The sequence below is a fragment of the Amborella trichopoda genome, chromosome 11 (assembly GCF_054954075.1).
Source record: "Amborella trichopoda isolate Santa Cruz 75 chromosome 11, AtrichopodaSantaCruz75HAP2 v2.0, whole genome shotgun sequence".
NCBI classification, from domain to species: domain Eukaryota; kingdom Viridiplantae; phylum Streptophyta; class Magnoliopsida; order Amborellales; family Amborellaceae; genus Amborella; species Amborella trichopoda.
This window is the reverse complement of record NC_142346.1, coordinates 2,573,669-2,587,347: the sequence shown is the minus strand read 5'-3', so window position 1 is coordinate 2,587,347 and position 13,679 is coordinate 2,573,669. Positions and strand designations below refer to the sequence as shown.

At 37.1% G+C, this 13,679-nt stretch overlaps 1 protein-coding gene across 5 annotated transcripts in view; it reads left to right on the top strand.

Moving 5' to 3' along the window:
• Positions 1-13,216, top strand: part of LOC18441339 (Transducin/WD40 repeat-like superfamily protein) — a 73,765-nt gene extending 60,549 nt beyond the window's left edge. For 3 of the 5 annotated variants that reach the window (XR_016044503.1, XM_088851998.1, XM_088851999.1), the window contains 5 exons: positions 9,875-9,952; positions 10,112-10,284; positions 10,558-10,604; positions 10,825-11,011; positions 12,539-13,216. Coding sequence is in view for 2 of the 5 variants with exons in the window: in XM_088851998.1 (XP_088708124.1) it covers positions 9,875-9,952; positions 10,112-10,284; positions 10,558-10,604; positions 10,825-11,011; positions 12,539-12,891 (838 nt within the window). In the remaining 3 variants the exon portion in view is untranslated. Of the gene's footprint in view, positions 1-9,874; positions 9,953-10,111; positions 10,298-10,557; positions 10,605-10,824; positions 11,012-12,538 lie in introns of those variants that run through there. The other 2 variants (XR_016044502.1, XR_016044504.1) reach the window with 2 other exon arrangements.
• The last annotated feature ends 463 nt before the right edge of the window (positions 13,217-13,679 follow it).

Below are 13,679 nucleotides of genomic sequence, written 5' to 3'. Positions count from 1 at the left end.
TTTTGGAACTGGAACAATTCCTGCTCCCGCTCCCGCTCCCGCTCCCAGTAACTATGCCATAGACAGTTTGGCTTTGAGAACCAATGTCTGATGGATGTAAGTTCCTAGGTAAAAATGTCTGTTTTTAGGGCTTACTACTCACGATGGGTGCTTCAGTTTTTTTATCCTCAAGCTTCTCTTGAACAAGGTCTTGGTCTAGCTCTTTATATTTAGTTTTGCCATGGTGAACAAGGCTTAACGATTGGGAGATAGCGCTTCCGTTGTTACGATATGATAGTGAGCAGAAATCTTTTGATCTAGTTTTCTAAGGAGATGTCAAATCCAAGACAGTTGTGCTATAACTGCTGCCATGGAGCGATACTTGGCCTCTATGCTACATCAAGCTTTGCTCCGACTACTCTAGGAAACAAGATGAGGAACTAGGTCAACATGGTACCCTGAGATAAAGTGACAAGTGTTCCCACCCGCATTGGAGAAGGCAACCACCACTAAAGATGTCGACGAAGAGGGCAAGGTAGGATGAAATTAAACGGGTCCATTGGCAGTCGTTGCTTTGATACAACAAAGAATGCATTGGCTTCCATGTGGTCGTCCTGGGTGAATGCATGTATTGAGAAATCTGGTCCACAGAAAACATGATATCAGGCTTGGTAAAACACAAATGCCATAGCGCTACGGCAATGCCGCGGTATTCCTCAAGATTTGAGTCTCCTGCAGCATCTTCTGGTGAGAGTTAAGGGCAGCAAGTGCATGCATTGGCTTACATACAATCTAGCTTGCCTGTATGCTTAAGTATGTCAACTACATATGTTTGGTCGTTCGGCCTTCTATCCACCTCAATACTAAAAAAATACCAAAGACGTCCAAGATCTTGCATCTGGAAGGTATCACTAAGAAGTTTCTTGATGTTCTCAATGTGAAAGGGAGAACTACTTGTGATAACAATGTCATTCACACACAAAAGAATAGTTCGGCTATGATCTCTTGAGAAAATAATGAATAGTCAACTCCCAGACTCCTAATAAACAATACGAATAGTTCCAATCCTTACCATAGGCTAAAATCTCATCATAATCGCGACTATACTCCTATATGTATCCCTTTGGCACTAGTCTTGCCTTGCACTGTTCTATGCTTCCATCGGCTTTGTATTTGATCTTATACACCCATCTATAGCCAATCATATTTTAAGAGCTGATCTATCAGTTTCTGGGTTCCACGTGAGCAAAGACATCATTTCTGAATTAGTAGCCTCCACCTATCAATGCTGTTTACAGGTCTGGTGATGGTGTTTGGGTTCTACATGATGTTGAACCATGGTTGACACGTTTACCTGTTGGATGTCTTACATGTGGATCCCCAATGTGGACAGATGCCTTATGTGTGGATCACCAAATTGGACTAGGGGTTCATCACAAGAAGGTTTGGCTGAAAAAACGATTTGCTGCAATGTATGAAGTAGAAGGTCATAGAGTGCGATCAATAGGACTCGGCGAAGTGTCAATGCTGCCCTGCATTGATAGGGGATAAGTGGCTTTTTCTGTTGATTATCAGGAAGTCGCCGAAAGTTACTTGGAACTGGATTTTCACATTTCAAACTGGGAGAAGAGCTTGGAGTTGAGGGTGATGGAGACGTAGTGGTATGTGTGCCAATGGGTTTGGAAGAACGCTGCTGGTCAGAGAGACTATGATGGTGATGGAGGTGCTGACTATGTGCTTAAGAAGTAGTAACAGTGCATGCATTTGTCATGTGGGAGCCAAGAGCAGCTTTTGTAGTCGATGACATTTGTAGATTAGAGGTGATGATAGATAATAGCACTGGGAGTTGATAGTTTCTCATGAGCAGACTCCTCTATACCCAGTTTGGCATGAGAAATGTTGGCTGCTTGCATTGTTTTGGGTTCATCATTTGGGAGACCACTCACATGAAATGAGGTTGCATCGTAACAACATGCCTGGATACATGTATCCTCGTGGTTTTGGGGCTGAAACATCTACACCCTTTATGGTGCTTGTCATAGCCAAATGACCTGCAAATTTCCGCTCTCAGTGCAAATTTATCACATGAAGCTTTGTCAATATGGATGTAACATATGCATCCAAGAATTCATAAACATAAATAATCAGGATGAACTTCATGTAGTGCAGATAAGGGAGTATCCAAAACGCCCAACCCCCAAAGACACACACACCCCACCACAACCGCCCCTCCCCCCCCCCCCCCCCCTTCCCCCGCCGGCACCCCACGGGCCGCCTTTTCTTCTCCCTTCTTTTTGGAATGCCTTGGATCGCGGCCTATTGATCCAGAAAACAGTTGTATGAAACACTTCGGTCCATAGATCTGCCATCAATCCACTCAAATGCATCATGGAGTTCAGTTATGGCGGTATGCCTATGTTTTCATTTGGTAATACCACTTTGTGCAGATGTGTGTGGGCAAGACTTCTGGTGTGCCAGCGAAATTTGGTAGGGGCTTTGGAAGTGTATCCACCCCGGCATCACTCATAGACTAATGATTATTTGAAAAATAACATGCTTCGACATAATCTTTAAATTGGTAAGAGGTACTGATGTCTTTAGATTTGGATTGGAGAAAACAATCCACATATGATGCCTATAGCCATTAACAAAAGTAACATAAAAAAGCGAGCGCCCAAACATCAATGTGTACTACAAAGGGATACAAAACTCTTTTATTATGAATGGGAGCTGATGACTCTTACATACTTACAATTCGGAGAGAGAGGTCTTTTGCATGGACGGCTGTATTTCTTTGACGTGAATGTTATCTAGTAAACCATAATGAAAATGACCCAAGCAGCAATGCCACAAACCAGCCACATTATTATCGGAAGCATCAACACTTGACACCAAAAGGGGCATTGACAACTTTGAGGAATATCAAGCTTTGTTAACTGCGTAGTGGTTTCCGCATCTTCTCCCTTTAAGTACGCCTTGTTTGTGTGAAGATCCTTAACAAGAAACAAAATGATGGAGAAAACGTGACATTAGAATTTTACTGATAAACAAGTTGTGACACAAAAATCAAATTACATTTGATTTGAGGCGGCAGAAATCACTGTATCTCCTATGAGTGTGATAGGGTGGATCTTAGCAGCACTAGTAACTGCCATACATTTTCTTGAATAGGGGATAAGGTAGATAACTTACTCGCATCACCTGATCCCTGATTTTCTACAACAAAATCCAGAATCGCAGAATCATTGATTTGCTGCACATTGAGTTGTGATGTAGCAGTAACTAGGGATTCGTGCTGGCCATGGTTGGAGGATGAAGCACCTCCCAGTTGGTCACAAGAAGCACCTTACTCTACAGTAGAAAAGGAATGAATGTATGGTCAAAACAATGCAAACATGTCTAGCCACACAGTTGGCAAAATCACACCTCCACTTCCCATCGACTGAACATTTGCTGGAGGAGCCAAAAGTTCATAATACCTTGATGTCCCTGTCCGCTTACTCAATTGTTCCTTACACATCCTCAGAATGAGTCATTGTTTCAAAAGGAGGACCGCGCAGCTCTTAGGCGGTCCAGATGGCCTAGGAGCCTCACCCAGGCCTAGGCAGCCAAATTAGGCGGTCTGCCCATGGGTGGCCACCAAGGCGGTAGTGTACCTTTCTAGGCTGGGTGCTCAGGGCATGCACCCTACCCAGGGGTGGAAATGCCCCTTGTTGAGGGGCATTTGTTGGTTTTCTTGGAAAATATAAAGATTTAAAGTTGGGTTTTAGGTTCATTTGAAATCTGAACCCATTAGAACCCATTTTAGAGAGAGAGAAACCTCAAAAAACTAGATTTTGTGATTTTTATTGGATCGAAGGGTTTCTCAAAGTTACGAGAAATGGATTCAAACATCACCCATTGAGATTAGGTTTAGTTTTGGAGTTTTTTTAGGCCTATTGGAGGGCGTTTTTGAAGATTTTAGCACTAGAAAACTTCTCAGAGGTGGAATTTTAGAGATTGAGCAATCAAAGTAAGTGCAAATTTTTATTTTTAAGATTGCTTGTATTATTTTAAGATATCTTCTTCAGGATCTAGTCAAAGTGGTGGTCAAAGTGGTGGTCAGGTTGGGAATATGGATATAACCCGAGTCCTTTGGATAAACATTGCATAAGATGCAATTACTGTGAAAATGATACAAAAGGAGGCATAAATCGATTTAAGAAATATCTTACCAATATTAAGGGGAATGTTGCCCCTTGTAAAAATGTTCTTGAATAGATGAGCTTAGTAAAACACAAACATGAACAAAATCCTTGTCATTTGGATAGGTTTATTTCTGGTTCTACTAGAAGAGATGATCCCGGTTGGCAGTATAGTTATAGTCCGAAACCAAACAATAAAAATTGTATAAGGTGTAATTTTTGTGAAAAATATACCAATTGTGGCATTAACCGATTCAAGAAACACCTTATCGGCATTAAGGGAATGTTGCTTCTTGTAAAAATGTTTCTGAAGAGTTATTAGGGATTATATTAGACAATATTGAATTTAGTAGAACGAAAAAAAGAAGAAAATGAGCCTTGTTCTATGGAACTATCTTCTCCAGGTTCATTTAGAAGTTGTGATCCAGGTTGGAAGTATATTCATAACCTGAATCCAAATGACAAAAATTGTATTAAGTGTAATTATTATGGAAAAGATACTAATGGGGTATTTAGCGGTTCAAGAAACACTTTGTCGGTATTAAGGAGGATGTTGCCCCGTGTAAAAATGTTTCTGGGACTACCAAAGAGGAGATTATTGATGAGACATCATCAATAACTTTTATGGGAAATTATTGATGAGATAAATAGTAGTCAAAATCAACGTTTGCCAACAAACCACCAAGAATGATGGATTGTAGCAGTAGCACACGAGCAGTCCCATAATATGTTGGTTCTTATCTTCTGCAACCCCATTTACTTTGGGTTGTGTTTATAAATACTCCGATGGGTGATACCATTGTGACTTGATAAATCTTGAAACTTCTTAAATGAGTATTCGGGACCAAAGTCAATCTTGAGAATCTTAAATGTCCTTTTCAAACTGGATTTGATATTGTGAAAGGTAACAAACACATCAGACATGTTAGATTTGTTTTTCTGGAAATGTACATAAGTATGATGAGAGTAATCATCCATAAATCTAACATATATATCGGGAACCAATTTTGGGTATCGTATAAGGGCTCCACACGTCATATTTTTTTTTTTTAGAAAACTAACACTCCACATGTCATATTGAACAAGATCACATGTCATATACACAAAAGGCTCTACCTCCCTCTCTCTTTCTAGAGGAACCATCATTTCCATGTGGTGACCCAAATAGGGCATACGAAATCTCTGCACTTTCATCTCATATATATAATTAGGAATCCACCTAAAATAGGAAACTTCCTATTGATATAACATATATCTCAAAAGACCAAGAGATATATCCATCAAATAGTCATAATCTTTTTGAATTTCTATTTCCTTTAGGAACCTTATCAATATCAATCCCACAAATATTAGAATATCTCAATCAATCCCACAAAATATGGGAATGTCTTTATATGGGTGATTTTAGATAGCACACAATCCAACAGTAAGCAAAGGAAGATATGTTTTCAATAGAAAAGGCATTTAAGAAACAAGCGCATGTCCAAGGTGTTTTTCCTTTTAAATACCACACACAAAACATGACAGGTAATACCACAGCCAAGGCTGCTCTTAATAATGTACACAGACCTACGATAATGGCTATTTCTAAAAATTGCATCACCAACAGGTTAACTAGCATTGGCCAGAATAAATAAAATCTAACATGGTGATATTCAACAAATATCAACTTCTTAAATGAGTATTCGGGACCAAAGTCAATCTTGAGAATCTTAAATGTCCTTTTCAAACTGGATTTGATATTGTGAAAGGTAACAAACACATCAGACATGTTAGATTTGTTTTTCTGGAAATGTACGTAAGTGTGATGAGAGTAATCATCCATAAATCTAACATATATATCGGGAACCAATTTTGGGTATCGTATAAGGGCTCCACACGTCATATTTTTTTTTTTTAGAAAACTAACACTCCACATGTCATATTGAACAAGATCACATATATTCTTTTACGTTTTTAGAAAGAAAAAGGCAATGCGGAGATTTTGGCATGCTCTTAGTTATCACAATCTAATTCATTAGTGAAATTCTCTTGATTATTACATGGAGAGGAGATAGTTCCTGACTTAAATAACTTTGTGAGCCTATCAAAACCAAGATGACATAGATGCCTATACCAGAGATACTAAAGTGTGGAGTGACTGAGGTGACACTACTGCAACTGATGAACTGCTAATAACATGCCTCTAAAAGTAATTTAAAAGAATTGACCTACTTTATGGCCTCTCCCATTTGGCTTGCTTGTTTTCCTCTTCAATATTTCTCGTATTAGGTGAACATCATGAATAAATAGATACTAGCAACCTTGATCAATTAATTGAACAGACTATTTGTGAAAACAAAATTAACAAGGGATCAAACGATATTAAACAAATATATGTTAAGTGAGCCTATTTTGTTAATACAAAATTTTGAACCGTTAGTAGTGTAGACGGACTGATTTCCTTCAAAAGGGTTTGAAGATGGCAGTAATCCTATATTTCCACTTAGTGATTGAAAACCTCTGCCTCCAAAGCTTGTTGGGTGCCAAAGCAAGTCCTAAGTCGACTTTTTGAGCCTTGCTCGAGTTGGATGAGTTAGCCAAATATCCTAAAAAATGGGGAAAATTCAGGAAAATTTAAAAAGGGAACTAAAAAATATGAAAAGTTATAGAAATTGAGAAAAACTATGGAAAAGATGAAACAAAGTTACCCGAATCTCTCATCGAAGGTTGCGATTCCTATTCGAAACTCCAACTCGGCGTTTCTGACAAGAAATCTTCATGGAACCCATTGAAGTCTAGAATCTCAATTCCACCACTTATAGAATCTTGTTTCCAATATTTACTGATTCTTGATTTCATAATTAGTGAATCTTGATTCTAAACTTGTTAAAACTAGTTTCCACATTTACCGAAATTCTACCGCTTCCTTTTTTTTCTTTTTTTCTTTTTTTTTTCAAGAAATGATGTTTAGAAGTTTTCAAGGCATCAAACAACTCGAGCAAGACACCCAATCTCAAGTTAAAAGGTGTAGTCATCTTTTTGGGTATGAAATGACCAATAGAACGAAAGTGGTAGTCCACATTCTCTACTTAATTCTTTAAGTATGAAATGGAAAGATTGCAACTTCAAGATGTTAGAAATAATATACTACAAATAATAAAACATGCATATATGGCATGTCGGTCAATGAATGTCATTGAGATATGTATTGTTTCCCTCACTGTTCCTTCTCGATCCAAAGATATCAGAATCTCGGTTCCATATTAGTCGATTCCAAATAGGCCGGAAACTCTATTCATAGAGCTAGGAGTTTCGATTCTATCTATGCAGGGATTTCAATTCCATTTTGGTTGAATCTCGATTCTATAAAATAGGAATCTCATCTCGCACAATTCCTCTTGTATGGATGTCAATTGCGAAACATGAATCTTTTAGCCTACCGCGATTCTGATTCCTAAAATGATTCAAATTCGAAATCATTTCCAACAACTGTCGAATGAACAATAATTAAAAGTTGATTTTATTGGAATATGCTCTTGAAATTTTTGTTGAAATAATATTTTAGTACTCAAAATCTCTCCAAACCCAGGACTTTGGATTTCTTTTTTTTTTTTCAGAAATTAAACCTTGGATTCGATAAATTGCAAACAATAGTCTTAAGGAAGAATTTTTAGGGTGGATCGAGCTAGGTTTGTGGAAGCTTCGCTAGAAAATATCTTTGGCCAAAGGCAAGTTCAAAAAAAAAAAAAAAAAAAAAAAGATCACAAATCTAAATTTTTTTAATTTTTGTGGAATTTGATATTTTCAATTAATAGAGGATGGGAAAAGAGCTTAGCGATGAAGTTTGAGATCTAAACAAACTCAAATGAGAGACAAAATAGAAGAAAGGTGGTTCAGATTTTTGCTCCGCCTCCTGTTAGGATTTCTAGGCTTCGCAGGCTGCTGAGTGTGACTAATTCGTGTGTGTCCAAGTCAAACTCGCTGGGTTTTTTAACACTATTCCCTATCATGTGACTGACTGCAGCAGCGTCAAGTTTCCTGACAGAATGAGGAGAATTGGATAATACAATTGGTATCCATCACCAAGAAGGGCCTAAAAGTGCTTAAAGAACCTACTATGGTGCCATCTTGAAAAGGGATCCATGAGACATTACATAAGAACCTATTATGGCTTAAGTTTGAAGAGATGTGCTATTGAAGAACTCATGCTACTTAAGCACTCTTGAGTGAAGACTTGAGCACTCTTGAATGAAGCCCCAAAACACCTGAAAAAGAGATCTATACTAACATATTTGAGAGAAATTGAAAAACCTCTTTAAGCCCTAGATGAACTTCCTTTTGGGGTTGATCAGTAGGGAAGGGTTCCCTTGCCCATGGTAGGAATCGAACACAAGACGTTACATTCTTGCCCGCCACTACCTTGATGACCTATGACTTGAGTTGTTTCCTTTAGAAAATGGAAAGCTTGCTTGGTTTTTTGGAACAAACTTCAAGGGTTTGAACTCTTGACCTCCCTCACCCAACCCAATAATTGAAACTTCTTTTATTTGGCTTCAATAATCTCCTATATGTGTATCAGTCTTTTAAAAACCAACGGGCCAGCTCATAACTACCCTAGCCGGCTTGGAACTGGTGGGTGGGCGGTTTGGATCTTTGGGGCCCTTGGACTTGCCCCGTTTCCCCGGGATAATTATTATTGTTACAGAATTTCCTTAGAGAACGGTCGGCTGCTCCAGTTCTCTAATCCATAACGGAACTCGTAGTGGACCGGTATGGGTCATTGTTTGTTTTTTTTTTAAACACTGGTGTATATTGAAGGGATCAGCAGAACTAGGGAAGACAATCCCAAAAGAAATTTAGGGTTTTGAATGATTATATGGAAGTGTTGACATTTTTATGGACAACTACAATGATCACTACAATACCACTAAAGCGATCACTACAGTATCCTTATGGTTCCACTACATAACTGCTACAGTTCATGATCTCTGATCAGAAATCTAGGGTTTTGAGCTGTTTAGAGATTTAGGTTTTTGATCCAAATTCAAAGATAGATTCCTCATAGAGTATTAATTGATTTTTATATGTTGGACTGTTTTTCCCTATAGATTCAAGCAGGTGAGGGTTTTTTACTCAACCCTAGCTTTGGTACCATGTTAGACTCAAACTTTTGGAGAGAATTTTCATCAAAAAAATTAGAAACTAATCCCATAGTTACGGATGGCCTGTTTGTGCAAAGCACATGAATATCCCTATACAATAATATGACAAAACTACCCTCTAACCTGTAAATAAATTGCACATAATGAAATTAAAGACTGATATACATCCTAACATGGGCATATAGCAGTTCCTCTATTGATGGATCCTTGATAAAAGAATATGTAGGCTATTTTGGAAGGGTTAAAAATAGTCATTTCTAACAAAAGTTAAACATATATGCTTTTTGATATCTTGCATATGAATGTTATATCTTGACATCTGGAATACTAATTTAAGCATCTCAGATAGCTTTACTGATTAGTCTCTCTTTTTTGACTATTAGATCAAATGTGAATCTCATTTTCTTGGTTATTTCAACAATTATTTTTGTTCTTGTTTTGTGTATTCTCATATTTAAGGGTCTGTTGAAAAATTCAACAATTCTTCGCCCTAATTTCTTGTCAAAACCATTTCAAAGGTTTCATGAGCTACTAGATGAGATTCATGATTTTTCTTAACCACTGCAGTGATCCCTTCCGCCCTTTGTGGGATCTTCACTTGTCACGAGCAGTCATTTTGAGCATAGACTGGTCAAAAGACCCAAGGTATTTATCTCATCTTGAATTTACTTCCATTCTTTCTATGCTTTTAGCATTTCTTGGACACGAAGAAATGAAATGTTCATGCTTTTTTCGTAGGATTACACTAGTGCGACTATTGCAGTTATTGTTTGAGAGGATCTCATTTTGCTTTCTTTTCTTTAGATGTGTTATACTATCCTTAGATGATGGTTCTCTACGTATTTTGAGCTTGTTGAATGCCACATCTCATGTTCCTGTTACTGGGAAACCGTTCGTTGGAACACCACTTCAAGGACTGCAAAGTTATTTTTGTTCCCCATTTGCAATTTGGAGCGTGCAAATTTCTCAGGCAACTGGTATTCTACTCTTGTTAGTAATTAAGATCCTTTAACTCCATTGATTTCATGTATTCTTCTCATGTATATTGTAGCTTCGGTTTTTGTCTGACAGTAATTGTAGCCATTGATTTACCTTATCTTTTTTTCTTTCTTTCGATTTATGTCCCTATAGATGTGAAGCCTTCTTTGTGATCTATCTTGCTTTTAATTAAAAATACTTTATTACTTATAAAGAAAACATTTACTTTTTCTTTGAACTGAACTGTAACGAATAAGTGAAATCATGCACAGGTTTGGTTGCATACTGTGGTGTGGAAGGTTCTGCCATACGATTCCAGGTTCCTCCCGTGTGCTCTCATTGTACAACATTTCATTTAAACCCTATACTTTCAGGCGCAAAGTTGTGGCTAGTCAAATTTATCTACATATGGTTTTTTCATTGTAACAATTGTGCTGTGTGCGCACTCGTACGCATGTCTGCTTGCACGAGGTCATACTTGTTACATGCTTGCCTCTGATGGCATTGCATACTTATTTGGTGTGTTTCATTGTGAAAAGCTCACAAGCAAAGCAGTGGACAAAGGATCAAGGCGATATCGCACCCTCCACTATCTTTCTGGATCAATTTGTGAAGAAGGTTCGATTCTTAAGATCATGACTGCTCCCCCTGATAAACCAGTTCGAATAAAGCTATCTGCTAATGAATTTTGCGATACCCCGACATCTGTTCGTGTGCTTCCACCTGGTACGATTCAAGAAGCAATATTAATTTTACAAGCTTTAGGTGAATTGAAATCCTTCATACCGTTTCTATTTTTAAGGTCAAATAATTGCTGGTTTGATATGTCATTTAGGCTGTTTTTGCATTTTGTAGCATTTATATTAGATTCAGGTGCTGTTGGAATCCACCCACTACCCATATGCCTGGATTAGGAATAAGTTGCAATTGTAATTCACTGTTAAGGTGCAACCAAGCATGCAAAATGCTTGTGCATCGTAGCATCATATGACCCTCTCTCTCTCTCTCTCTGTCATTGATATATATATATATATATATATATATATATATATATATATATATATATATATATATATATATATATATATATATATATATATATATATATTAAAACACTACAAAACGCCTATAGGTGAAGTTCTATAGTACTTCACCTATACCTTTATCACCGTTCAAAGTTTATCACACATTCACAAATGTTTGATAGTGATATTTTTTTTACAAATCATAATGATCTGAAATTTTGTAGGTGTGTGCGCTTTAATGAGATGCACATGAATAAAATATAAAACAAATAATTTGAAAGATAAAAAATACACAAAATACTCCTATAAAGTTTCAGGGGTAATTTCGTCATTTTATTTTATGACTATTATTTTTTTTAATATTTTATTTTGGTGTGAATTGGTTATATGTACACACGTCCCAAATTTTAGATAAATCTGATTAGTACAATAATTATAAAATTCAAATACTACCGGATAACTGTGATCGTGTGATGAACTTTGGACGGTGATGATGTGTAGGTGGAGTACTGTAGAACTTCACCTGTAGGCGTTTTATAGATGCTTCCATATATATATATATATATATATATATGGTAAACACTACGCAACGCCTGTAGGCAAAAATGAACAATGATTTTGCCTATGTTCATCACCGTTCATTTTTGCTTATAGGCATTGGGAAGACTTTTGCTATATATATATATATATATATATATATATATATATATATATATATATATATATAGAGAGAGAGAGAGAGAGAGAGAGAGAGAGAATGGTTTGTATACGGTTGAGGCCCTAAACAATCAAAATAAGGCGCACCTTCAAATAGTGTCGAATGATGCTGTTTCTGTACTAGAAATCGCTGTGATGGCCTGAAAATTTATGCCTCTAGTTATAAAATTTAGAGCTTTGAAAAGAGAGTAGTTCTAGTAGATCCATGAAACTTGAAATTGACGGTCTAGAAAATGCATTACGAGATGCAGCACTATTTCCAAGACCTGAAATCCATTTTTTTTTCATGCCCATGCATCTTGAGTTTGAGATGATCAAAACATCCTCTTCTAGTGAATTTTTGAGGTGCACCTTAATTTGATTGTTTAGGGCCTCACCCTTATATATACTTTTTTCATGTATATGCAAGGAGTGAAAATGACTGGAAGGAGCGTTTCATAAGCAAAATTTTTAGCTATTTTGTTTTTGGAAATCAATTAAAACCTATGATATATCCTTTTTATGTTTTCAGATGGTGATGGGCCTAGCACACCCACCCTATCAAGTTCGAAGAAGAGGCAAACAAGCAAGCCAAATGTTGGTAAACAAAGAGAGGAAGGAGCAGGTAGCCAAGGACCAGTGGAAGAAGCAGCAGCCGCGATAGGAACGATTGAGAGTGGAATGGGCGAGGAAATGAGATCAGATATGAGGAAGATTGGAGTGGGAGAAACCAGTGAGACAATTTTAACCTTCCCTCCGAAGATCGTCGCTATGCATAGGGTGAGATGGAACAATAACAAGGGTAGCGAGAGATGGCTTTGCTTTGGAGGAGCGGCCGGAATTGTTCGTTGCCAAGAGATCCCCTTGCCTATGGCCCTCAAATAATAGCTTCTCATACCATGCAGCACGTACTGTGGCTTTGTTTGTTATTTAGTTTGCATTACATAATTGTAATAATAAAATGTAATTATTATTATTATTATTATTATTATTATTATTATTATGTTTGTTTCAATGTATATATCTTCCTTTTAGCTAAAGGGGAACATGAAAACTACTGAATTCAACTGTGCTTCAAGAACAGGAAAGTATGCTTCCTGAGTTACATACTGTAGCTATGGTCCTTAGGGAGCGTCTCCATCTAAAATCCAATATTGATAGGGAAGTAGGATTTTGATGTTCCCTAGCTATTTATATTGGGTGCGGTTTATATAAAGCCTAGGCTGTAAACAATCAAAGTAAAGCGTACCTTCAAATAATTTCAAGAAATGTGGTTTCAATATTGCAAATCTTTGTGATAGCATTAAAATATATTTTCATATATAATTATAAAATTTAAAGCTTTAAAAATAGTGTAAATCGAGCATATTTATGAAAACTTGAAAGTCTTGAAAAATCACGGTCCAAATATGCAATATAAGATGCACTTTTTTCAAAACTTGGAATTCATGTTTTTTTCATGTCCATGCATCTTGAGGTCGAGACGATCAATTTGAAGATATTTGGGCATAAAAAACGACTTTTTCTAGTGAAATTTTTGAGGTGCCTCATGGGTGTTGACTTTAGGGAGGATTTTAACCATGAACCAACTCATGAAAAGAAGGTGAATTTTGGTTAATGTATGTATGATGTGCAAGAGCAATGAGGGCGATGGTGACCATCCCTTTCTGCGT